This window comes from Zootoca vivipara, chromosome 1 (genome assembly GCF_963506605.1).
Source record: "Zootoca vivipara chromosome 1, rZooViv1.1, whole genome shotgun sequence".
NCBI lineage: Eukaryota > Metazoa > Chordata > Lepidosauria > Squamata > Lacertidae > Zootoca > Zootoca vivipara.
Genome location: NC_083276.1, coordinates 33,459,757 through 33,483,395, shown reverse-complemented (window position 1 = coordinate 33,483,395; position 23,639 = coordinate 33,459,757). Strand labels below are relative to the sequence as shown.

Here is a 23,639-nt window from a genome sequence, read left to right as displayed (position 1 = left end):
ACCGCCTCCAGACACTCACACAAGACCTTCACCGCCTTCACTGGTTCTGATCATCAACCTTTGTGATATATGGCATACTGGTCTTGACATGAGAGTCCAAAGGCATGAATGACGAGTGCTTAAGATGAGAAGGCCTCGCTCCAGGTGCACAAAGAGAGGAGCAGCAAGAATTTATACTTACGTACATTCCGTGTAATTTTAATCATGATATTTGTTTCATAATCTATTGTAACTATTTTCAAATTGAGGGTTGAGAGTAGATTAACTGTTTTGCTTGATTATCTGAAGTTTAGGACTTTTATTTTAACTTTCTGGACCCGGTGTGCGGTGAAAATTTCAGTATAAACGTCCCTTTGGCATTTTCTTAGTTTAAAAACAGCATGTGCACAAAAATATTGTAACTCCCCAGTTGCATTAAAAAGAATCCAGTCCAGAGAACTACCAGCACACCTATTAACTGAAAATGGAGGTGGTTCTGTGACTGAACAATCTGAGGAATTTAAAGAGAAATCATTGCAGTTTTAACATGGCTAGCAAAAATGATGGGGCTGGGGTGAGGAAGAAGAAGGAACAGCAAAAAAGACTTGAGGGCTGCCTTTTGCCACCTCCCCCCTTACCTGTGCACAGGTTGTGCCTAATTAGGCTCTCACAGTCCCAGACAGGCCTATGTGTGAAGCCTCTCTGAGCCAGTGGAACTTGTTGAGGTGCAAGAGGTCATCCCTCCAAGGAGATACTGTACCTCAGTCACACACAGCCAAGTCCATAGTCACACCTCCAATGAGAGTTTTAAAAAATGCAGGCATCTACTGTAAGGTGAAAAATACGGCTGTCTCAAATGGGTACAAGGGGCAGCAATTTCTTTTTTCTGTACAAAGTTTGAGGGAGGAATGTAATGTCATCCCATTCCATCTTTACAGGGGCTTTTGTAGACTGATTTGCAAAGTGTGTGAAAGTTGTGTCATTTTCCAAGTGACTAGAGTCTGGTTTGGGGGGGGGGCATGGGGGTTAAGATTGAAGGTCACCCCCTCAGAACCACCTTGTAAAAATTAAGTAATTTCTTTTTTAAAAAACAAACATATTTATTAAAAGTTCAAAAGTACATACTTATATGTGCACCAAACACGGTGAGATGCAAACAAAAAAGAGAAAGAGAGAAAGAGAAACAGAACCCACAGAACCAGTGCAGAAGGGAAAACAAAGGGGGGAGGGGGAAAGACCCAAAACTGTATATTTTACAAGGTTGTTATTGTACTTCACCAGGTCTTAGCCTATTACAGTATTTGTAAGAATGGATTCCAAATATCATTGAATTTGTCCATGTCAGGTCTGTGTTTATATACAAGTTGCTCATATGTTGTGAGTTTGTATAAGTCTTCAATCCAATTGTAGAAGGGAGCCGCATTTTTATTTTTCCAATTCATCAGTATCAGTCTTTTTGCTGTGGTAAGAGCACAGAGAGTCCTTTTGTAAGGTTCCATGTGCTGGGTATATGCATTAATTCAAAATGATATTTTGCTCTGTAAATGTAAGGCTGTTCTGTACAGTTCTTTTGATGGTTTCAGTTACTTTCTGCTAAAAAAAAAAATACTGTACAATTGTACAGTGGTACCTCGGTTTACAAACACAATTGGTTCCGGAAGTCTGTACTTAACCTGAAGCGAACTTTCCCATTGAAAGTAATGGAAAGTGGATGAATCCATTCCAGACGGTCCGTGGAGTACTTAAACTGAAGCGTACTTAACCTGAAGTGAACTTTCCCATTGAAAGTAATGGAAAGTGGATTAATCCGTTTCAGACGGGTCCGCGGAGTACTTAAACTGAAAATACTCAAACCGAGGCGTACCTAAGCCGAGGTCTGACTGTATAGTAAAATTTAAGTAAATTTAAGAAAAACAACCAGATTTTGTGGCTTTTGGTTTTTTTTAATTCACACATAGACCATATGAGATGGTCTTTATCTTAGTCACACACACAATTGACACAGAACCAGTGTTGACATAGACCTGCAGAATGGTATGACTAACTCAGCAGCTTCATCCTCCCCATCAGTGGCTGCAGAATGCAGGGAAGGGATAGATTCTCCCTTTCTTCCCACCATCCATATAGCATCAACAGAAAACAAACTATTTCCCCCTTCCTACACACCCATTTGGGGGTTGCCATCTTCTTCTTTGGCGATCACTTGTAGCCGAGTAAGATTGTCTTCTATAAACACGGTTTTAACAATGGGTCCGTAAGTGACTGTGGAGGCCAATTCTGGATCCACACATCCTTCCACAGACATTTCGGGGGTGGAATGCACTATTTCTGCCTTTCTTTGCAGCTGAAAGAGCACTTTAAAATTGGCAGCATTTGAATATGTAGATGCTGGCACTGGTACTAGCATAAAGCAAGATGTACAAAGAAATGTCTGTCTGGCAACTAAAGGAATTGTGGTGTTTGTTTTTTCTCCCCAAAGATGTTTTTAATCACTAAATTAAAAGCGACTAACCCATCTTGCACCACTTGGTGGCAACACTTCCATATTTGATTTATTGAATCTTGTCAGTATTGCTGCTGTTCTGATAATTGAAAAAATAAGTGTGGTCCCTAGACCGGAATACTGTACAACTAATTACAGCAGATATCAATCCCATCACCATCACCACCACCAGTACCCCCCCCCCCGCGTGCGCCTTAAACCATAAGGCTTACCCACCCCCCCATTCGCCAAGAGCAATAAATAATGTGTTATAATGCTCTGCTGCCTGGAGTATTTTAATAAGAATTTTTACATGCCACAGAAGCATCATTAAAAGGCTTGTTAGGCTGTCATCTCATCATAAATAGGATCCCGAAAATATTTTCAGTGAATTTAATTTCTTTCTCAGGACACACACTGCAACAAAGTAAAACTGCTGAATAACTTAATACACGATCTAGATTTTCAAACGCTGCAAACTTTGCACGGAATTGTTCGCAAAGCACTGTGTTGGAAGGACTACTGTACAACACCTTTAGTTGTATTTCCTACATATTCGGTCACAAGTTTGAGCAGCAGCATTTCTCTAAAGCAGCTTTGCTCCTCTGTGTCTCTCCTCCTAAGCTAATATTGATCTCTATTCTCTTTGCCATCAACAGCAGCATAACTTGTGCTCCTAATTTAGGTCGTGTTTTAGCATTGCTGATGGCTTCATTTGTGAAACACTGTGACAAATTACATAGTAGATGCCATGAATATGGTGTGGTGGGCCTGTCTGTGGAACTCCCTCCCAATTGAGATTAGATAAGCACCTTCCTTGCTGTACCACAGGCCGTGACTAAGACTGCCTTCTTTTAGCACAGATTTTAAGGTAGTGTTTTGTTTCGTGCTAGATACTTTATTGTTCCAGCATTTCATTTTCTGCCTGATTTGTTGTTATGTACACGAAGTAGAAATGACAATGTGTGGACTTCTGGGAAGAAAGATTGAGTGTTTTCCTGCTCTGTGCTATATGGAACTGAATGGTAACCAACTCTGGAAAGGAGTTTGTCAATGCAGTATGTTTTAGACTATTACAGTATTATTTTCCAGAACTGAGCTCTGCTCTGACCTTGAGTAAGTGTCAACTAAGGGATTGGCTCTTCTGGGTGAAATCCAGAAGGGACCTGCAACCATAGCTGCCAAGTACCCCGTTTTCCCCGGGAAACCCCCGTTTTTACTTACCTTTTCCCGGTGGTCCCCCGTATCACTTCGTCTCCCGTTTTTCTCCGTTATTTTCTCCTACCGGCGGCCTTTTTTCTTTCTTTCTGATTTGCCCTTCTATGGGCCCCAAACATGGCCGCCGCCGGCTTCAAAAGTCGCATCTACGCATGACCGGAAGTGCGTAGACGCAACTTCCGGTGTCGGCCATTTTTGGTGCCCATAGATGGGCGGGGCGACACCAGAAGTTGCGTCGACGCACTTCCGGTCATGCATAGAAGCTACTTTTGAAGCCACCGGCGGCCATTTTTGGTGCCCATAGAAGGGCAAAGCGACACCAGAAGTTACGTCGACGCAACTTCCGGTGTCACACGGCTGCCGGTCCCGGATTCTGCAACTAATCAGAAACACTGATTTCCCCCCTTGGAATCCACTCTTGAGAACAGAACATTTTATAGCTAGTTATCCGACCAAACTCTCACCAGCTTCCTTAAGAAATGCCTTAATTGAGCTGCATTGCCAAGTGATGCCCATTGCAGTCTTGAATGGTCCCATACATAGACAGACTATGTATTTGTGGTCAACTTGAGGTGGAAGACATCACTCATAATATGTTATCTTGCCCCTTTATATAAGATTGTTTTCCGAAACCTTTATTCACACAAGCAAGCAGGTCATAGCTGTCAAGTTCTCCCCCTTTTTAAGGGAAATTCCCTTATGCTGAATAGGCTTCCTCGCGAGAAAATGGAAAACTTGACAGCTATGAAGCAGGTACACCCCAGCAGAAATGGCCTGGTTTCTTTTGAGTGACAATAATAGCTTTGTAACACCCAGAGTGGCCCGCTATGCACTGGCTTAAAAAATATATCAGGAAAAAGGAGTTGGATAAAATCACTATAAATTGTTGTGTTGGTTTAAAGGTTTAATTTGAAATCAAGCTAGTTTTGAGCTTGCTGGTGTCTCTGATAACCTTTCTCTTACATCATGAATGTTGGCTCATATTATGGATATGAGCTGTGTTGTTTTACTGGTACTGTTGGTGCAGGTTTGTCACAGTACTTGGCTAGAACAATAAACTTATATTGATTGATAGTCAGGTGGCTGACAGGTGGGCAGGCCTGCCCTCCTGTCAGATTTGGCCCACAGGTGCGTGGGGAGATAAGCATCTAATTCCCCACCTATGGTTTAAGCAAACCACCCTCCAGCCAGATCTAATGCTTCATCCCTGGATTAAACAAACCACAGTTTCCCAGGTTCTGACATCACAGACAACTACTGTTAGTTTTAAAGCAAAAAGAGAAGCTTTAAATTTCCACCTCGCAGGCACAAAGGAGGAGGGGAAGGAAGTGTGTGTGGATCTGAGGCTCACTCGTAACCTGTTCTTGTAGTGGAAAACAATGTTGTCCCATTATATAGGAACTGAGCCTAAGCATCTAGCCACATGTCTTGTGCTGATGTGCATAATGAAAACTTCTCAGCACATTGGGATGTGGTGGTTTGCTGTGGAAAAGTGGCACTCTCTCCACCCCTGCAATTTTCCCTCTGATATTCACCTTCCTGCCTGCAGGTTTCCCAGTGCACACACAAATGCTTTCCAGGAAGGAGCCATGTCCTGCTTGTTTCCGTTGCACACACACTCGCCTGTAAGGTGTATCAAACCCTTAAGGCGCTGCTGCAGTTTCCTGGCTGGCAGTGCAATAGTTAAATCAAATGGTAGAAATAAGATGTTGGGCGGGAAGTAGGCAGCAGAGACAAGAAAGCCAGAAAACCATTTGTATTGACACTTGTTTTAAAACTAAGGACATAATTACCCTGTTGCAAGCCTGTGCTGCAGAGAAAGCATCTTGTTGGGAACTAATTAAAGAATTATCCAATGTTTAGCTTCTCATAGATAAAGCAGCATAAGCTTTGAAGCAGAAGTGTTTGCAGTGAGCTTTGGAAAACTCTCTAAAGACTGAGGAGCTTAAGTCAGTTAAGCCTTTCCCTTTGCCAATTAGACAGCTTTTGAACTGTCTTTTAAAAAATTATGATAGAAGCTGCTGGTGCCTCTGAAATGCGAGCAATTTACTTCTTAATCTCTATCCAGTGACACACTATAACATAATGCCATTGCCATGGAAAAACGGCATCAGGTAGAATGGGCAAGTCTGTGCATATCACGTTTCAAGGCTGATTACATAAAGAAGTACAGTATTTGTTTATGCTTTGCATGCATTATTATCTATTTTCTGCTTTCTTCCTTTGCTGTGCTATGCACGCATGTCAATGCTCCCCAGAAGCAACTTGCGCAGGATTTCACTGTTCCTTGTAAACTTGAAAGACAGGGAAGGACGTGGCAAAAGAACAATAATAATGATAATGGTGATGGTGAAATAAATCAGAGGTGGCTTGTCTGTCAATATCTTGCTGGAGGGATTCATTTGCATATCACATCTTTACGTTTGTGCAATTAAAGTGGATTAAAGCCTTGGCACCACGAATCCATTTTAAAAAAACAACACCTGGACTTTTTGCAGTTAGGAAAGCGATGGGAAAATGCACTGAAAAGTGTGGGAAGAACAAAATGATAAATGGTAAGAGATGTAAACATGGCACATGCAAATCAGGATGGGTGCTCATTGCTGTATCAGCTCCCTGCAAAGAAATCAGAGCAAATACTCAATAAAGATGGCATATAGCCCAATCTCAGCATCAGCTTTGTGCAAGCAAATCAGGACGATTGTTCAATGATAATTAATGCTCAGGGTGAGTCCAGAGACGAGTGTTCAAAGCTAATTTTTTTCCGGTATGGTGTTAGTGGTTGGACTAGGACCTGGAAGAACAGGGTTGAAGTCCCCCTTTGGCCATGAAGCTCATTGGCTGACCCCAGGCTGGTTACTTCCTCTCAGACAAACCTACCTCAAAGGGTTGTTGTGGGGATTAAATGAGGAACGGCACAACTGTGCACACCAGCTTGAGCTCCTTGGGGGGAAAGCTGGGATAGAAATGCAACAATTCCCCCTACCTTAATGTGGACATGTCAGTGGTGGTGGAGGGCAAAAAGTTCAGATTGCAGTAGGACTTTCAAGGTGTGTGTGCTCAAGGTCTGATGGCATAGGATGCAGCAACCTTGCTTAGGTCTGGGTCTGTTTAGTGTCTGAAAGGAAGATAACCTGGGAATTGCGGTCTTGAGCTCCATTGGCAAAAGGGGGGATATAAACGCAATGAATGAATGAATGAATGAATGAATGAATGTAATTGGAAGATCAGTGCAGGAGTCATTCTCAGCACTGAATATTCAGCCTGCAAAAAGACCATGCCTAGAGAAAGCCTTTATGTTCCGTACTATTGTAGCTGTCTCAGCCCTGCCTAGAAAACATGGTTGTTGTGAAAGAAAATGGCTTTTGTGGTGGCAGCGTTGTTGTTTTTTACCATTAGCATTCCTCCCCGAAAACAGAGGAAGGGGAGTTCATCTTTCTGAAATGAATTCCCACAGGAGAGGATTCTTCTCTCTTGCTACAATGTGAAACTCCCACGCAGATGTGGGGGGGGGGGGACCTTCTGATGCTGTCACATCCTTGGACCCTTTTATCTCAGTACTGCCTGGCAGCAATTCCTAAACAGAGGCAGTAGGGATTCTTGCTCAACTTAATAGGTGAAACCAATTTCCCACAGGGCTATTGGGCCTGTTCCAGGTCAGAGGGGATTTTGGTCTCAGTGCACCATCCCCATATAAGTGGGTCCTGCTCAACTTACTTGGCAACAGGGCGTAACAAGCGGCGGCGGCGGCAAGAAAGCTCAGAGGTGGCTGCAGTGAGCAAGCTATTTGTTAATGCAACACTTGTTCCCAACATAGCAATGATACATCAGGGGCACTGCGGGGTCATAAAAAGATGGGACTTTCGCTGTTAGTTGGGTTTGTTTCTCAGCCATGTGGCTTTCCTAAGCTAGTGGGTAGGCAGCCTTTTTAACCCCCTTCCCCTCACCATGCCCCCTATTTGGAAATTGCTACATTGGGTGCATTGGGAAGAGAATAAAAAGACAGCTCACTCGCTCCCGAGATTGCACAGGCTAACTCTCCTGCATTTAACATGCATCAGAAGGGTGTGGGTGTGGTGTTGTAGCTGGCGGGCTAGCCCCACATCCCCCAGGAATTTTCAGAGCTGAAGATCTCAAGAATAGAGTGGTTTGCCAATAAATCCATTTTTCGAGGGAACTCTGGGAATTGTATATCCGCAAGGGGAATGGAGGTCTCAGCACCCTTAACAAAGAATAGTTCCCATAATTATTCAGGGTAAGCCATGACTGCTAAAGTGGTATAACAGTGCTTTAAATGGATGGTGTGTATGTAGCCTAGCACCAGACCACAAAAGCAATATTTCAGTGGTTGTTGAAATGCTGCTTCAGCGTGGGCTAATCCTCTCCACAGGCTGAGGATCTCCATCCTTAATCATGAGCTGCACGTTGATTGTTCCAGATGCTACTTCTTGCCACCACAGCAGCTCTGAGACAAACCATTCGCTCTCTCATTTCTCATTCCCCTCCAGAGAAATAAGATTCCACTGTGTAAAGCCCCTTTGGCTGAGATCAAGGACCAAACTCTCTTATCTTTTAGTTGTAGTGGGAGGATTTACTGCTGTGGGAGTCCAGCAGAGGAATTGAATAAGATGTTGGCATTAACCAGGGTTGTCAGCATGAAGAAATTGCTACACTGAGGTCCTTAGTTCGGCTCCTATAACATTTTTTTAATATAGTGCCTACCTTTTAAAAGAAGTCATGTTCTGTCTTTTCACAGAGTGTTTCTACAAGAGAGCAGTGAAAGGCCTTCTTTCCTACAGGAGTGTGCAACTCAAGTCAACCAGATGACTTTTTATGTATTTTAAACTAACTCAGCAGGACCATAATTCTAGATCAACCACAGAAGAGCTTTTCTGTCACTCAGTGTGCTCTTTTCAGTCTATTCTTTGTTGACCCTTTCCCCTCTTTGTGATCCAGGGCAGAAGATACCCTTCCTTCACAATGCAGCACCACAGGCTGCCATCAGACACCTCCCTTATCCCCAATCCCCCCCCCAAAAAAAATCCTTCTCATTTTCCATCTGCACTCCATTACACTGTCTCCTCTCTCTCAACCCCACAGCACACACTGTTCTTTCTCTCCAGTTCCAACTTCTCTTTCTTTTCCTGCACCAGGGAGTAGCCTCTCTGGCCACATTCATCGTGCTATGATACAGCTTTAAACAGTCAGTTTCCAGAGCTCGCTGTGAAGCGGGGTTGACTCTTAAACCAATCTGCAAAGCATAGCTCTGTGAGGGGAATGGGGTCTCCCAACAACATTCAGTATCCTTAACAAACTACAACTCCCAGGATTCTTTGGGGGAAGGTGTGACTATTTAAAGTGGTATCATTGTGCTTTAAATGTATGGCATGAATGTAACTTTTTTTTTTTTTTTTTAGCTATCCAGAGTGCTCTATCTGAAACCTGGAGAGCTGCTACTGGCTGCCATAACAAACACTGAACTAGATGGACCAATCAGCTAAAGCAGTATAAGGCAGAGTACTGTACTATGTTCCTCTATACACAGGGCTGGCCAGCCCATGAGGCAATGTGAGGTGACCACCAGGGGCAGCAGATCTGGCCTCCAAGAAATACATTGCCTATTGCTGCCGCCACTCATTGAAGGCCAGTTCTGTTGTCTTCTTGGCAGCCTCTCCCAATGCCACTTCTACAGTAGACTCTTGGTGAAAAGGAGGCACTACTAGTCTCCTCCCACCCTTGTTCCAGGTGTAGATCTTCACTCACCCCTTCTTCCCTGGCAGAGGGGGTGGCCCATTTTCTAGTTCACCTTCGGTTCCAAAATGTCTTGGGCCAGCTCTGTCTATACATCATGGTTGTCCCCTTTTATTTGTGCATCCTATAGCATTCCCCTCATCTTCTCTGCCCCACCACAGGTGGTTCTAAATGTCCTTAGTTCCCCAATTTCCCCCCTTAAATTGCTCTCCCTCGCTACGTTATGTTCCTGTCTGTGTCTGAAATTCCAAGCTTACTGTGTGCCTCTTAATATAAGAAGGTTATGACACAGAAATATTTCCACCCTCACCTTCATTTTTTATCAACTTGGGTGGGCTTCAGACACACCTGGAAACGGGCAGGAAAGGGCTTCAAATAATGGGTATTTGGAATTTCTGCAGGGCAGTATAAAATTGAGAGGGTCAGAGCATGGGGTTGGGGTGCAGTTGAATAAAAAGGGGAAGAAATCTCGTAGACTTTTAAATATATGGGAAAAGACTTGCCTTACTAGAATTCAATAAGTGTTGAGGTTTTTCTCTCACCCACAAACTTTTGGTGTGAGAATATTTAGGGGCAAGTACCAGAAAAGAGGTAAGAAGCCACAGTTTACTACTGTGATGTTTGCTATACAAAGAGGCAAGGCAAGACAACCTAAAAGCAATTTAATGTGTAGAGCTGCCCCAAAGCTTAGATGCTTACATGGAAAATGCCCAAGCTGGTTTAAAACTTGAGTGGATGGAAAATGGTAATCAATGTTGAAAAGCACAGATTTTCCCAATGCCAAGAGGACTTCTTCCCTGAGCATATTCAGAATTTCTTAATCCGGCACTTAATACTGAGGAAGTGCAAATATTTACAGTGGGGAGTGTTTTGCTTCAGAACAGTCTCCAGTCAATCTCTTGCAATCATTGCTAAATACAGGAGATGCGCAGAAAAGTGTAGGCACACCCCTGATTTGCACAAAGTGATTACAGAAATTGCAGCAACAGCAGGAGTGCATCCAAGGAGCATTTGTTTGTGTTGTTGTGAGGGTGCAAGCCTATTGCCCTAGGGAGATCCCGGGGCCCCTGGATTTTTGTAGATCTCTTTCTTTGTGGGCAAAGCAGATCAGTCTATGGAGATTTCTTCACTGAGCTGTGCCTCCAACCTTCAGTGCTTTGACAGTGAATGACAAAAAAGGTTGCATTCTGTGGACAAATTGCAAAAGGCTTTGAATCTGCTAGCTCCAAAGCCTTCCTATGCCTCCAACACATAACCAGATGGTGGGGAGGAATATGCCGGCCTTATTGCTGACATGCATATTTAATTTTCCAAGGAAATTCCAAGGAAGGAAAACCCTTTCCTCACCTTCATCTCTACTGGGGCGACTGAGGCCAGGACTTGGGTTTAGTAGTTCCACTGCCTCATCTACCCTTTTGGATTGTACTGCCCATAAATCAATAGTTCAAGGGATAGCTCAGTCAGTAGAGCATGAGACTCTTAATCCAAGGGTCATGGGTTTGAGCCTCATGTTGGGTGAAAGATTCCTGCATGGCAGGCAGTTGGACTAGAATGACCCTCATGGCTCCTTCCAATGCTACAGGTCGGTGATTCTGTGAAGTGGGGCTTGTATTTTTATTTTTGAATGGAGGAAAGAGACGTGTAGTTGAATGCAGAATGGAAGGAGCCAGAGCCTGATGATGTGTTGGACAGAATTAATAACGGCAGGATGGGACCAGTGGCAGACCTTGGAGTCTCAAATTCCAGCGGCACCCTGTGCAACGTTAAAAACTGGCACACATACACACCCCGGCCTCTCGCCTTCCATTCTACATCATTGTTGCAGCCCCCTATTGACTCAGCGTTCAAGTCCAGCCACAACGATTCATGATAGACTTCACACGCTGATAAAATCTGCAGGGTAATAAACCAAGGTATGCTTCCGGCTTTTCAGTAGAAAATAAGAATATATGGAAATGAATTATTGAGTCAGAACAGAGTATGATGGTATGACCCAGTGTTTATTGACTCCTGAAACACTTTTCTCCACATTTTTCTTTTTTAAATTAACATGAACACAAAATGTGGGGAGAACAGCAAAATACCACAGAATGTTTCAGTATTCGGCTCACCTGCCAGCAACGATGACCAGCATGTAGCCTGGCAAAAGTTATGTCCAAAATGCACTCCCAGATTGTTGGGGAGTGAGTCACAGGTGTAAAAAGCAAAAACCAGAGAGAGAGAGAGATTTGCCAGCAAATGGATACAATTTTCATGCAAGCAAAATTAGAAATCAATTAGTATGAAAATACCAAAATTACCTAATCAGTGGATACAGAACAAAACATTTGTATGAGATGCAAATTCAAGGCTACAATTCCTGGACTCTCCACCCCACTCCCCTGAAGTTGCTACCTCGTAGGAGCAAAGGAAACACTGGAGGAATATGAGATTACCACAAGTCTTTAGGCACAGGAAGTCTACAAATGGGCATCCAGGTTTAAAAATACAAATAGCCTATTCATAGGAATAGGTGTTTTTTTAATAAAAAAAAAGACAGTTGGCATTTTTGCCCAATGTTTATTCCACAGCAAACACAATTGCTTTGAACAGCAACTTTGCCTGGTGTGTTTGATGTGCAAAGGAAACAGATTTGAAAAGGTAATTATTGGGCTGCATGCTTTTAATTGAGTCAACCATTAGACTAATCAATGAAGGCTGCAATCATGTGCTCTTAATGGTGCACACACCATGTTTTCATATAGGGAGTATTATCCTGTCACTCCACGCAATGCAGAATTGCAGTATTTGACCTCAGGTAAGAGCATCTGAGGTGAAATTCAAATGTCTAGTAATCATACTCCATTATTACTAAAGGCACTGGAATTATTTCACACCCCTTCCAGTTCCCATGTCCAATTGGAGCCGTTTGGTTGTGACACCAGCAGTGAATATTTCACTCATATAAAACTCAACAATCAATACTTTTTAGCTTGATCCAATTATTTCATTGATATGCTGCCACCATCTCTTAATAGACCACTTATTGACTGTTTGCAGAAATGGAATTCAGAACCATTCAAAACAGTTCACCCATAATTTTGCATAAATATAACATCACTAAAACATTCAAATACTTTACCACGCTTACAACCATAGTTCTGAGTACTCCTGCATTTTCAAGTTTTTAGATACTTAGGAGTTAAGAAAGATGAGCACGCAGGCTGTTACTTATCTATGAGTGGTGAGGACAGTAGCTTTATAAAAGAGTGTGGTAATATAGTTCCTGATGTGAGCTATTTATGTTATCTGTGAAGGAGGAGGTTTTATCACTCACTAGCACAGATGGGATGAATCAGCTTCTATGCTTTATCTATTAAAGTCTAATTTGAGCTGATCAATTCTTTCTGAAATTAAGCAGGCTCTTTGTGTTGAAGTCACACAACAATCCCACCAAAATGCATAAAACCATCTTGATCACACAGGAACCTGAGGAGGTGGAATTGTTCAGAAGCATCTTAAAATTCAGACTCAAATATGGCAGCAAGAAAGTCTTTTTTCCCCTTAAAGAAGCAACTGTTAATTTGCTATGAAATATATTGTCTTTACATGCTGTGTTGTTAAGTGGCTTAATATTTATCACTAATATTTATTGCTAAGACTAAGCAATGCTTAAATATTAGTCTTGTTCATGGGCTTTAGCTCTGGGAAAGCATTGTGCTTGTCTGGGAATATGATAATGTATAAAGAGTAATAGCACAAAATGAAACCACTGAAGAAAATGTTGGTTTGTATGAACAAGAAAAAAGCAAACTGCCTGTGTCAATTAAGTTTGTGGAAATATATGGAACATGGAAGAAAATATATACATATGGAAGAACAAAGCAAGGTTCACATCATTGCAATAGGTATCAGTGAAACGATACTCATATACTTATATGTTGTTTGTGTTACATACGGTACTTTGGTGAAAATAATACTATTTTGAGGGAAATAACCATTGTATTGCTCCCATCCTAAGCATGATCTATGGTAAGTGCTGAATGTCTAGGTTTCTGCTACTGAGAATAAAAAAGTTTCCTTTTCTCTCTCCTTTAAAAAAGTGAAACTAGGATAAGAAAACTTGTGCTTGGTAATTACTAATCCTGCCTCAGCACAATTCATGGCTCAAATGCAGGAAGGAAATATTTTCCTGCAGTAATCTAAAACCTGGGACCAAGTAATTTCTCCCCACAAAAATCACACATACCCTGAAATAAAAATACACAAACGTCTGACCTGCAGTGGGGATATGACTTGGCACCACAGAGACTATGAACCCTAGTCCAAAACGTTTTTATAGCTTGCCTGCCAGCAAGGTAATGTGCTATGATATTGCGTAGGTACAGACAGTATTGTACGCCCCATCTGACACTTTTTGCTGGCACAACAAATTTTAGGACTGAGCTGTGAAGGTTGAAGTATTGAACACACTTTCTCATAGACTCACAAACAACAGAAATTAGGTTTGAGATTCAACTGTACAATCTGAGCTCCATTAATGTCAGAGGAGAAATTAAATCAGAGATGTAAAGTGACTCAGGATGGCATTCTGTATCTGACCACAGCTATCCTGCCGTGCAATTGCCAGGTCAAAAGAAACAGACAGAGTTACATTTCCATCATTCAAACTGTGGCAGGTGGAAGATCAGTTTTAAAAGTTTAAAAATAAAGCTTGACTAGGTGAATTCTTGGCATACATGCATTCAGTTTATCATCATTTTTTTTAATTTAAAAAAGGTTTACAAATTTGGGTAGGAGGTGGAGCTGGCTGCTTCGTAAAATGTGTATATATAGATCATTCATACTTCAGAAAAGAAGAGGGAAAAAGGAAACAGTGGACAGCTGCTCAACTGCTTCCACCTCTGTCCTGGGGCTCTAAAAGGCAGAGCAATGGAACGCTCCTGCTGCTGCTTGGCTTTAGCAACATGAATAAAATCCAGGCAATTTTATGGGAAGTGGGAGGGTTATCCTTTTAGGGGGGAATCAACAATATAGGCTGGTAATAGCCTGTGCAGCAAAGTGACAAGGCGGCCCATCAAAGGCCCCACGTTGAACATAATGAAGTTGGCTCCTGACAGACGTGTACTGTAGTTCCGTTTTGCATCCTTGATTGCTTCTGTTGCTGTCCATCTGCAGTCTGCCAGAGAGGGATCCTTCCCATTGAACTAGAAAAACGTACATAAAGTGCAAATCAAGGCTCAGGTTTCCCCAACAGTTTCGAATGCTTAGGATCTTTATTACCAGTATTGCCAACTTGGTCTTGTCATTAGCATGAGGCTTGGTGATATTCTTCACCTTCTAAAAAAAAAACACACCTGGAGGCGTTCTTCGCTGAAAAGGCAGGTAGAAAACAGGGGTGCTTTATGCCAAATGGATGTGGTAGGAAGCTGCCAGGAGTACCATCACTGTAATATGCAAATGCTAGACAGTGCCCAAAAAAGTAGTGCATTTCTGCAAGAAGAGAGTCCAGTAATCACCAGAAACAGACCACATCTTTGGATCTTATTGCTTGCAAAACAGTCCCAAAATCATCATTAAAGGGAATTACGTTGGGTATCCCTCTGTTCAGTCTTCGTTGAGAACTGCTTCTGTCTTCCCTGCATCTACAATGAAAGATCAAATATATGATTAAATGCCAGAATACATGTTGAGGCAGGCCTACACAGTACTCATACTGAATATGTGAGTTTACCAGTATATATCTTTCCTAGAGAAAACGGCAATATTCTTACTGTTTGGGTTTGTAGTAGCAGGAATCTGAACCCAGGTTTTCGTGGTCTAACTACACCACCACATGCTTGAAAACCAAACCCTGGTCTTGCTGCTCATCACAACTGTACTTTTTTTTTCTATATATAAAAAAAGATCTCTCAAATGCTAAATCTGCAATGAGAACTTCAGAGAAATCCGAGTAGGCTGAAACTAAATGTTTTGGGGAACGTATGGTTGCCACCTCTCTGCATCTCTTTCCTACCTACACAGCAAATGTTTCATTATAAGATGATTTGTGATGTGATGTCATTGTGGTTCAAATTTTCCTACCCACCCTCCGCGTCATTGGCACAATGCAATCACATCATTAAGAACAGCAGCAGCAGCAGCTACGCTTTCCTTATCTTGGTCCGGTTCCCACATTGTATCAAGCCATATTTTAAAACAAACTATGGTTCAAAGCAGGCATCCCCAAACTTTGGCCCTCCAGATGTTTTGGACTACAATTCTCATCATCCCTGACCACTGGGTCCTCTTAGCTAGGGGTCATGGGAGTTGCAGGCCAAAACATCTGGAGGGCCACAGTTTGGGGGTGCCTGGTTTAAAGTGAAGGAGTGGCATCCTGGTGCACCTTGCTCAAACATACCAGAGTCATTCCTTCCCATACTCCTGCCTTGCTAGAGAGGAAACAAACCAGAGTTTGGTTGGTGTCATCTGAACTTGGCTCACGGGTTGTTTTCTCCAAACAAACCACAAGTGGTAACCAAGTTTTCTTGGCTTTCCACTCATGGCTTGTTTGGAGGAAACAAACCAACAACCCCCAGTTCAGGCAACATGACAAGCCAAACTCTGTGTGTTCTAGCTGTGGCAGCAGGAGCAAGGCATGAGCCACATACTGCCTGCTCACACTAAACCATAGTTTGTTCTAAACTATGGACCGGTGTGACGTGTGAACTGGGCCATTACACATTTTGGAGCTCACTTATAAAGAACTGATATTATCTGATTTAAAGCCCAGTGGCCAATCAAGGGAAAGGCAGGCACGGTCGAAGATTGTGAGCATACTGCTCATTCTGAAGATGCAACGGTTTCAGAGAAGCTTCCATGGGGGATAAATACTCTGAATGGATTGTCCAAATTGTGGAATGCAGGCAGACTGCTGCATACTATATAGTATATCTTCCAGCAGAAACCTATTTTCACATAGGAATTGAATTCCTGGATCAGGCCTAAGGTGAGCTCCATGTAATTAATTCCAGGGAGCTTGTAATATCACAATATGATGGGTGGCATATTTGATGAGGTCGTAAATAAATGAACATACCAACTAAATTCCTGAATTTCTTTTTGGCTTCTGCTCTTTCGTCAGCATCAAAATACCACACAGTCATGGCATACCTGTAAAGGAGAGGAAATTGATTTAAGTCTCTAAATGCTACCCTGAGAGAGGAGAAAACTACACTTTTCTCTCAAATAAATAAATAAATAAATAATACAGAAACTGTGATTCATTTCAATGTTTGAAATACATTAATAAGCAGCCAAATTGGTCAGTAGGTGACAGTCTAGGCATGCACATCACAACTCTGTTCATTTGCATGCAAGGCACACAAATATAAATAGGCAGGCAAATTTAGCTGTTTTTTATGCCTTCATCTCCATCCGGTTATAGACACATCTAGAGATTAACACAGCATACAGCAGGTAACCTGGGTTCTGTATGGCAATATTATGAAACATGAAAATAATTGACTATAGCTACCTAGTACATTGTCTAAGCCAGTGTTTCCCAACCTTGTGCCTCCAGCTGTTTTCGGATTACAATTCCCATCATTCCTGACCACTGGTCTTGCTAGCTAGGGATGATGGGAGTCGTAGTCCCAAAACATCTGGAGGCACAAGGTTGGGAAACACTGGTCTAAGCAAACATCACCAGGTGTCACTAAGGTAAAAATGTCATCAGAAAAAACCACATGAACAAAAATATTTTACACATGCCCAGATCAGAGTGAGAGCAATCATGGGGGCAGCAGCATAAACAGTGCAAAGGGATGTGGGAAATAGTGGTGGCAGACAAAGGTTCAAATCAGCAACATAAACACTTTTCATAGGCTGCCTTGAAACTATTAAGCCAAGATAGGCAGGAGCTTCAGACAACCAGGTGCAGCCACTTCGCCTTTCCTTTTGCACCAGTGATGAAATGAGCCAGGGACCACAGCTAGCCATAGTTTCCTTTTATGTCTCAACCAGGAAACTATGGTTGATAGCTTCCAAACAAGCTAGACTATGTAGTCATATGGTCTAAAGTTGGCTTCCAGATCTTGGCTTGTATAAAAGCTATTAACCAGTGTTTCCTGATTTGGGCAGAAACAGAAGCTATAGCAAAGTGTGGTTCCTGCTTTGTTTGTTTGTTTGTTTGTGCAAAGTGGGGAGCAAAACAGGTGTATGCAGGTGCCTGAAGTTTGTGCTTATTTTGGCTCATTAAAATTAGATCTCAATCCTCCAAGCCAGGATTTACATGGAAAGCCACTGCCAACAAACCATTTGCTATATACCTCAACCTTTATGGGGTTGTTTTGAAAGAAGTGCTTGTTTACATGCACCAGCCCTAGGTGGGTTAGAAAAATCTGCCAGCTGGAGGTACTTTTTTGTACAGGGTTGGACAACATGTTCAACATCTAGAAGCACAATAGGAATCATATGTTGAGCCAAGAGGTCAACATTAATTTGCATAGTGCTTTACACAAAACCATGCATAAGCAAATTTCCATAATTCAGGGCTTTTATTTACTCTAAATGTGAAAAATCATAAGTCATTTCCTCACAAACATAAAATATGGCATTAGAAGAAGCAATGGTGAAAAATAAAGATAGTGAATCAAAACTGTGTTTATGATAGTTCATAAGACAGTTTCTTGATGGTTTTTAAATAACTCATAGTTATAATCCTATCAGTTTGTTTGTTTTTTTAAAAAAATCTATTTTAATTTTGGGTTTCTGCTGGATTTTTTTCTTTTTTAAATTTATGTTGCTTTTGATTTAATGATCTTATGTTTTATATTGTATTTAAGTTGTTTGTACACTCATTTACTGTATGCCACCCAGAGAATTTGGATTGTAGAGTGACATATAAATGCTCTTAGTAATAAACAAGCAAGCAAATGATACAGATTTTTGTCCCGGCTAATTTCTTCAGCAAAATTCAGCTTTAGTGGCTAAGTCAGAATATTGGTCCATATAGCAGAGTTTCCTCTAGCCTGAGTGGAAGCAACTTTCCATGTCTAAGGCAGTGCAAGAAAGGTCCTTCTGAGATCTGCTACTTTACATCATTTAACTAGAGATGCCTGGAGATGGTCTTCTGCATGTAAATAAATGTAGCCTACCACACTGGACCCACTGGGAGGAGTTCAGTGTTGCACTAAGGCATTGTTGTGTTAGGGCAAGCATTTTGGCTTGCCAGATAGAATGATTCCTCTTCTCCTCCTGGCCTGAACCCATCTGCAGGTGGGAGGGGAGAGAAGGGGAGAAACCCTGTTGTGCAAGAGGAAGTCCTTATGCAGGGGCTTCCTCTGATGACTCATTAGATGAACCCATTTACTATTTATTACTTGAATAACCATGTTTCTCTAGGTGACGTGCAAAAGAATACACAATTAAAACAATATTCAAAATAAACAAAACCACAATTCAGTCATAAAATCAACACAGTGGGGCAACCAATTCAGTATCAACAGAGCACCCACCCAACAACGAAAACCAATCAATTGCTGTCTATCTTGGGAGCAAGGACATAAAAATGCAGAATATCCATGGATGGAATCCACTGCCACATGAGCAAATGTTCTCTTCCTATTCCTCCTCTTCCACGTTGTGTCCAAATCTGCTCTGGAGGGTCCTCAATCCTCCTTGGCAGATTTGGGGAGCACACAGGAAACTGCAGGGGGGGAGAGGCAGGAGTAGCCTAGGTGCCAGAATTGAAGTCCATTCCACTCACAGATGCCACAACTGGGTATCATCCAATGGTTGTTGTTGTTCAGTTTTGCTTTTAAAAAAAACCTCACACATCTTCTTTACCTTGTTGCATAGGAGGGCTGCACTTCATGTGGGTTCCTTCGATCTGACCAGAAAAAAAGTAATCTGTCGAAAAGAGGTTCAACGTCTGCTACGTAGGACTTGCCCTCCGGGAATATTCGTAGAATTCCCCCATGTAGCTTGAGAGAGAGAGAGAGAGAGAGCATTCATTTTTAAACTTAAGAAAATTTAAGGTATGGTTGTGAATCATAAGTGTTTGAGAAACTGAAGGGGAGATTTAATGTAAAGTAAAAGGAAAAATATTACTGGGAGGAGAACCACCGTTAATGGGCTTAGGAATGATGACTGACTGTCAACAGGATAAATACAGAAGTATACCTCTGTTTAGGGACTTGATAGAAAAGAAACAGCTTTATTCATTCATTCTTTTTTATAGAATGCTTGTCTTATCATTTGTGGAGTTGTTTGGCTTTTCTTTTCTTTTTTCTTTTTTCTTTTTAAAAAGGTTGCTACCTCCTGTCGGGTTCGTTGTAACTTGCAAGCTAGGCATGAATCTTGATAATACTTCAAAGTGTACACTTGCATATATGGTTGTTTCTCTTCGGATCCCACCCCTCCCCGTAAACTTCCACATGGGACACTCTGCTGTAAAAGTAAAATCTCCATGAGAATCATGGGGACTGTAGTTTGTTAAAAGTGCCAAGGAGGCTCCTATGACCCTCACAGAGCAACAATTCACAGAGTTCCCTGAGAAGAGAGATTGGTTGCAAAACCACTCTGATAACTGTAGATCTCTGAGGGGAAGCAACATCTCTTAACAACTCTCAGCACCCTTAACAAAGTACAGTTCCCAGGATTCTCCGGGGGGGAGCCATGGCTGTTTGAAGTGATATGACACGGCTTTAAATGTATAGCACAGATGGGGCAAGAGTTTCCTCACTGTTTTGTCTCTGGTACGCTAAACCCGGGGGCTTTATTTACCCCACTTTTCTCCGTTTATTTATTGCTCTCAGGCTTGTTACTGGCACTTACACAACAGCCCAACTGTAAGCCATGGGGCACACCCACAGGACTGTCACTTTGGTTGAGAGATTTACTTCACAAGGAGCGTGGGAAGCATCAATGGAAACGGCAGGTACATTTTCCTCCTGGGAAATGCCAACACTTGGATGAAGAGTCTAACCACGCAGACATCAAAGCCGTCTCTGGTCCCACAATCTGCCAGCCAACCAAGTGGAGAGGCAGCAGCTACCTGTGCCGCCTTAAAGCCTTTTAACACATGGAGGAGTTTAGAAGCATTTTCCAGCTACCTATGAGCTGCCAGAATAAGTCCAGGTTGTCACATTTCAATAGGGGATTGCAGCCAATTATAGCTCCTGATGAGCTACAGATACGATGTTTGTGTTTGCCACTTGTAGACACTTCTGTGTATACTTAAAAAAAACCACACCATTTTAGGGAATTGGTCCTAATAATATGGCAGCTTGCAAGTTATAATGAGTCCCCCAGGAGGCAGCAACTCATTTCACTCGCTCGGGCAATTTATATAGTACTTATATTTAAACAAAACTCTAAGCAGAAAAGAGTCCTAAGAAAATGTAGTCTGTGTTCTTCTACTCAGAGGGTTTGGGATCTTACTGGCTTGGTTTGCACATCAATGGTTTACCACGATCGCACCTTTATGGTCTATTTCGCTCCTTGAAGCCATGAATACCTGGTTTTGTGTTATGTCCGAATCAGGGATCATGGCTTGTTTTGTTCCCAAGAAACCACAATCAGTAGTTGACTTTGTTCTTGGATTACTGAGCTGGAGTTTTACAGCAAACAAACCACAATCCTCAGTTCAGCTGCAAAACTAAGCCAGAGATTGTGCTTTGCTTCTTCCCAGGACAAGAGCATAGAAGAGACCAATGTTTTACCATGATGTGCAAGCTGAGCCATTCTGTCAATATTTCCTTGGCAGTCATGAGGGCTGGGCACTGCTGTTGACTATAGAAGACATTTCCCCCCCCCCGGATTCAGGGCTTTGAAAATTGATGTTTTTGACAGATCCTAAGGACACAATGTCAATGCATTTCTCTTCAGGTACATCATGGCAAACTGCTTCCAAGCCCTGAACAGGTATGTTAGCAAATACACTGCTATTTATGAGGTTTAGGCTAAGGCATGGGAGGGCGAGGCTTACCCGATATTGAAAAAATACAAGTTTGCACAACCTCCTTCTGCATAACGCAAGACAAAAAAATCCCTCATAAGCACAATTGTTCCTTTAGCATTCTTTAAAGGTTGTTTCATGGGAGGGAGGGATAGTTCAAAGGACGAGAGGACTACAAAACATCCTTTATGTAATCTGCTTCAGCTGCCAAGAGCACATTTGTTTCTTTGCGGTGTTGCTTTGTTTTCATCAGGCTAAAAGCTTCATTATCCATCTCTTTAAACCCTCAGCCCAGAACCTCCAAATAACTACTTGCCTTCCAAAAATTGTGTGTCAAATGGAAATAAAAATAATGCAACAAGGAAATGAATTTTAGCTTCACGTTTTCCATGTACTCACTGTAAACAGTGGTTATGTATCCAGTAACAAAATGGTGTTATGGTTCAGTTGCTTCCCAACCTAGTGCCCTCCTGGTGTTTTTGACTACAACTCCCCATTAGGTGTGCCAGATGAGGCTGAGAGAAGTTGTCATCTGAAATACCTGGATGCGCTAGATTGGGGAAGTCTGACTTAGGCCAGGAGCGGATGGCCAGGGGAAGCATCGCAGCTGGCATCACTGCCACATTCTGAGGTGGGGTGGAGTAGTGTGTCAGCGATGTCAGAGCACTTAAGTTGTGCCACAGAATCCACCTGGCAACAAAAATGCTGTCCACCGCACTGTGCATCTCACCTGATACTCCTGGCTGAAGACATTCTACACAGTTCAATACAGTACTAAAGAGGAATAAAGCAGTACAATGCAGAAGGCAAGCTTTGAGTGCATCTCAAAATATCACCGTCTTCCTACCTTTGAATCCCAGTTCTTGTTCAGGTAGTAAATACAGGTGATACAGCGCCCATCGCCATTGGGATTGTCTACATGACGCACATAGCCAGTTCCATTTCCAGGGTAGCAGGCTACCATTGCCTAAAAGTGATGAAATGCAAAGAGAATGAACACTGGTTAGATTTTTCTTAATGGATGTTTTATTGTTTGTTTGTTTTTCTGACGAAAATACGTGAAATGCATAAACAGCAAACATCAATAGAACGCTCACGATAAAACTGTTGAGAGAAACATACCCCCACCCCGGGAATCAATGATAATTGACACAGAAGCAAGCCAAGCACGTAACACAAGCTGAAATCAAGAGGATACCAAACTGAGACGGGAAAACCAATATGAGCAAGATAAAATGGCAATAAAGGAATAATGTAGAAGAGAAATGGATAAAATATTTGCAGATACCAATAGAATTAAGTACAGATTTTTTAAAAAATAAAATAAACAACCCCCCCAAATGTTTCCACTAAACTTTCTATTTGCCATGACCCAAAGTACAATGCTAAGCTTTTCACCCGCTGACCACAGACTGATTTCTGTAGGTGCTAACAAGATTATTCACACACACACCCCATTCTCCTGTAAAATCGATGATCTTAAGAAGCAATGCTCCTGGGTGAAGAATGTGAAAATCATTCTCATTTCAACTGATTCGTTAATAATTTTAAGCTGGAGAATAGAATCAGGTGAAACTGAGGAACAGTCAATAAGTGCCGGCAGAGAACTTAAAAATACATTTTAAAAATTCTGTAGCATTAGTGTAGGCAATCTTGCATGAAGTTGCCTTGTCTGCACATGCACACCCACCCCACCTGAAATTTGAACAAGCACCATGTAAGTCCAGGTTGTTGGTGTATGGTCACTTTCTAGTCCATTCTGGTGCTGCAGTGCTAGGGTTCAAGGGGCCAACTAGACATTCCATGAAAATGCTTGTTCTCACAATGGCTAACTAGATGCCTATGGGAAGCCCAACAGCAGGACCCATGTCCAACAGTACTCTCCCCACTAGAGATTTCCAGCAAGTCAGAGGGAGGCTGCCTCCACAGTGGAGATAGAACACCACCCTCAAGGCTAATAACTGCCAAGAGCGCTATCCTCCAAAAATTACTCCAAACTGCTTTTACTGGTGATAGCAGGAACTAGAGGGTTTAGTACAGGCATCAGCAACCTCCGGCCCACAGGCTGCCTGTGAACCGAGCCGGCCGCTCAGCAAGCCCCCCGTACCCTGCGGTAAACCAGCGCAGCGCGGCGCGGGGACTTGCCGAGCAGCGCAGGAAATCGCGTCTACGCAGCTGCAGAAGCGATTTCTGGCGCTGCGGACATTTTGGAAATGGGCAGCCAGCACCGGAAATCGCTTCTGCGCAGCCGCTGACATGCACAGAAGCCATTTCCAGTGTTTGGGACAT

The 23,639-nt window shown here is 42.4% G+C and overlaps 1 protein-coding gene across 2 annotated transcripts in view; it reads right to left on the bottom strand.

Moving 5' to 3' along the window:
- Positions 1–11,409: 11,409 nt before the first annotated feature.
- Positions 11,410–23,639, bottom strand: part of EGLN3 (egl-9 family hypoxia inducible factor 3) — a 38,663-nt gene continuing 26,433 nt past the window's right edge. For both annotated transcript variants that reach the window (XM_060272974.1, XM_035109587.2), the window contains exons 2-5: positions 22,198–22,317; positions 19,238–19,374; positions 16,488–16,561; positions 11,410–15,054 (exon numbers count right to left, since the gene is read on the bottom strand). In XM_060272974.1, coding sequence (XP_060128957.1) covers positions 15,017–15,054; positions 16,488–16,561; positions 19,238–19,374; positions 22,198–22,317 — 369 coding nt within the window. In that variant the 3' untranslated portion in view covers positions 11,410–15,016. The remainder of the gene's footprint in view (positions 15,055–16,487; positions 16,562–19,237; positions 19,375–22,197; positions 22,318–23,639) is intronic.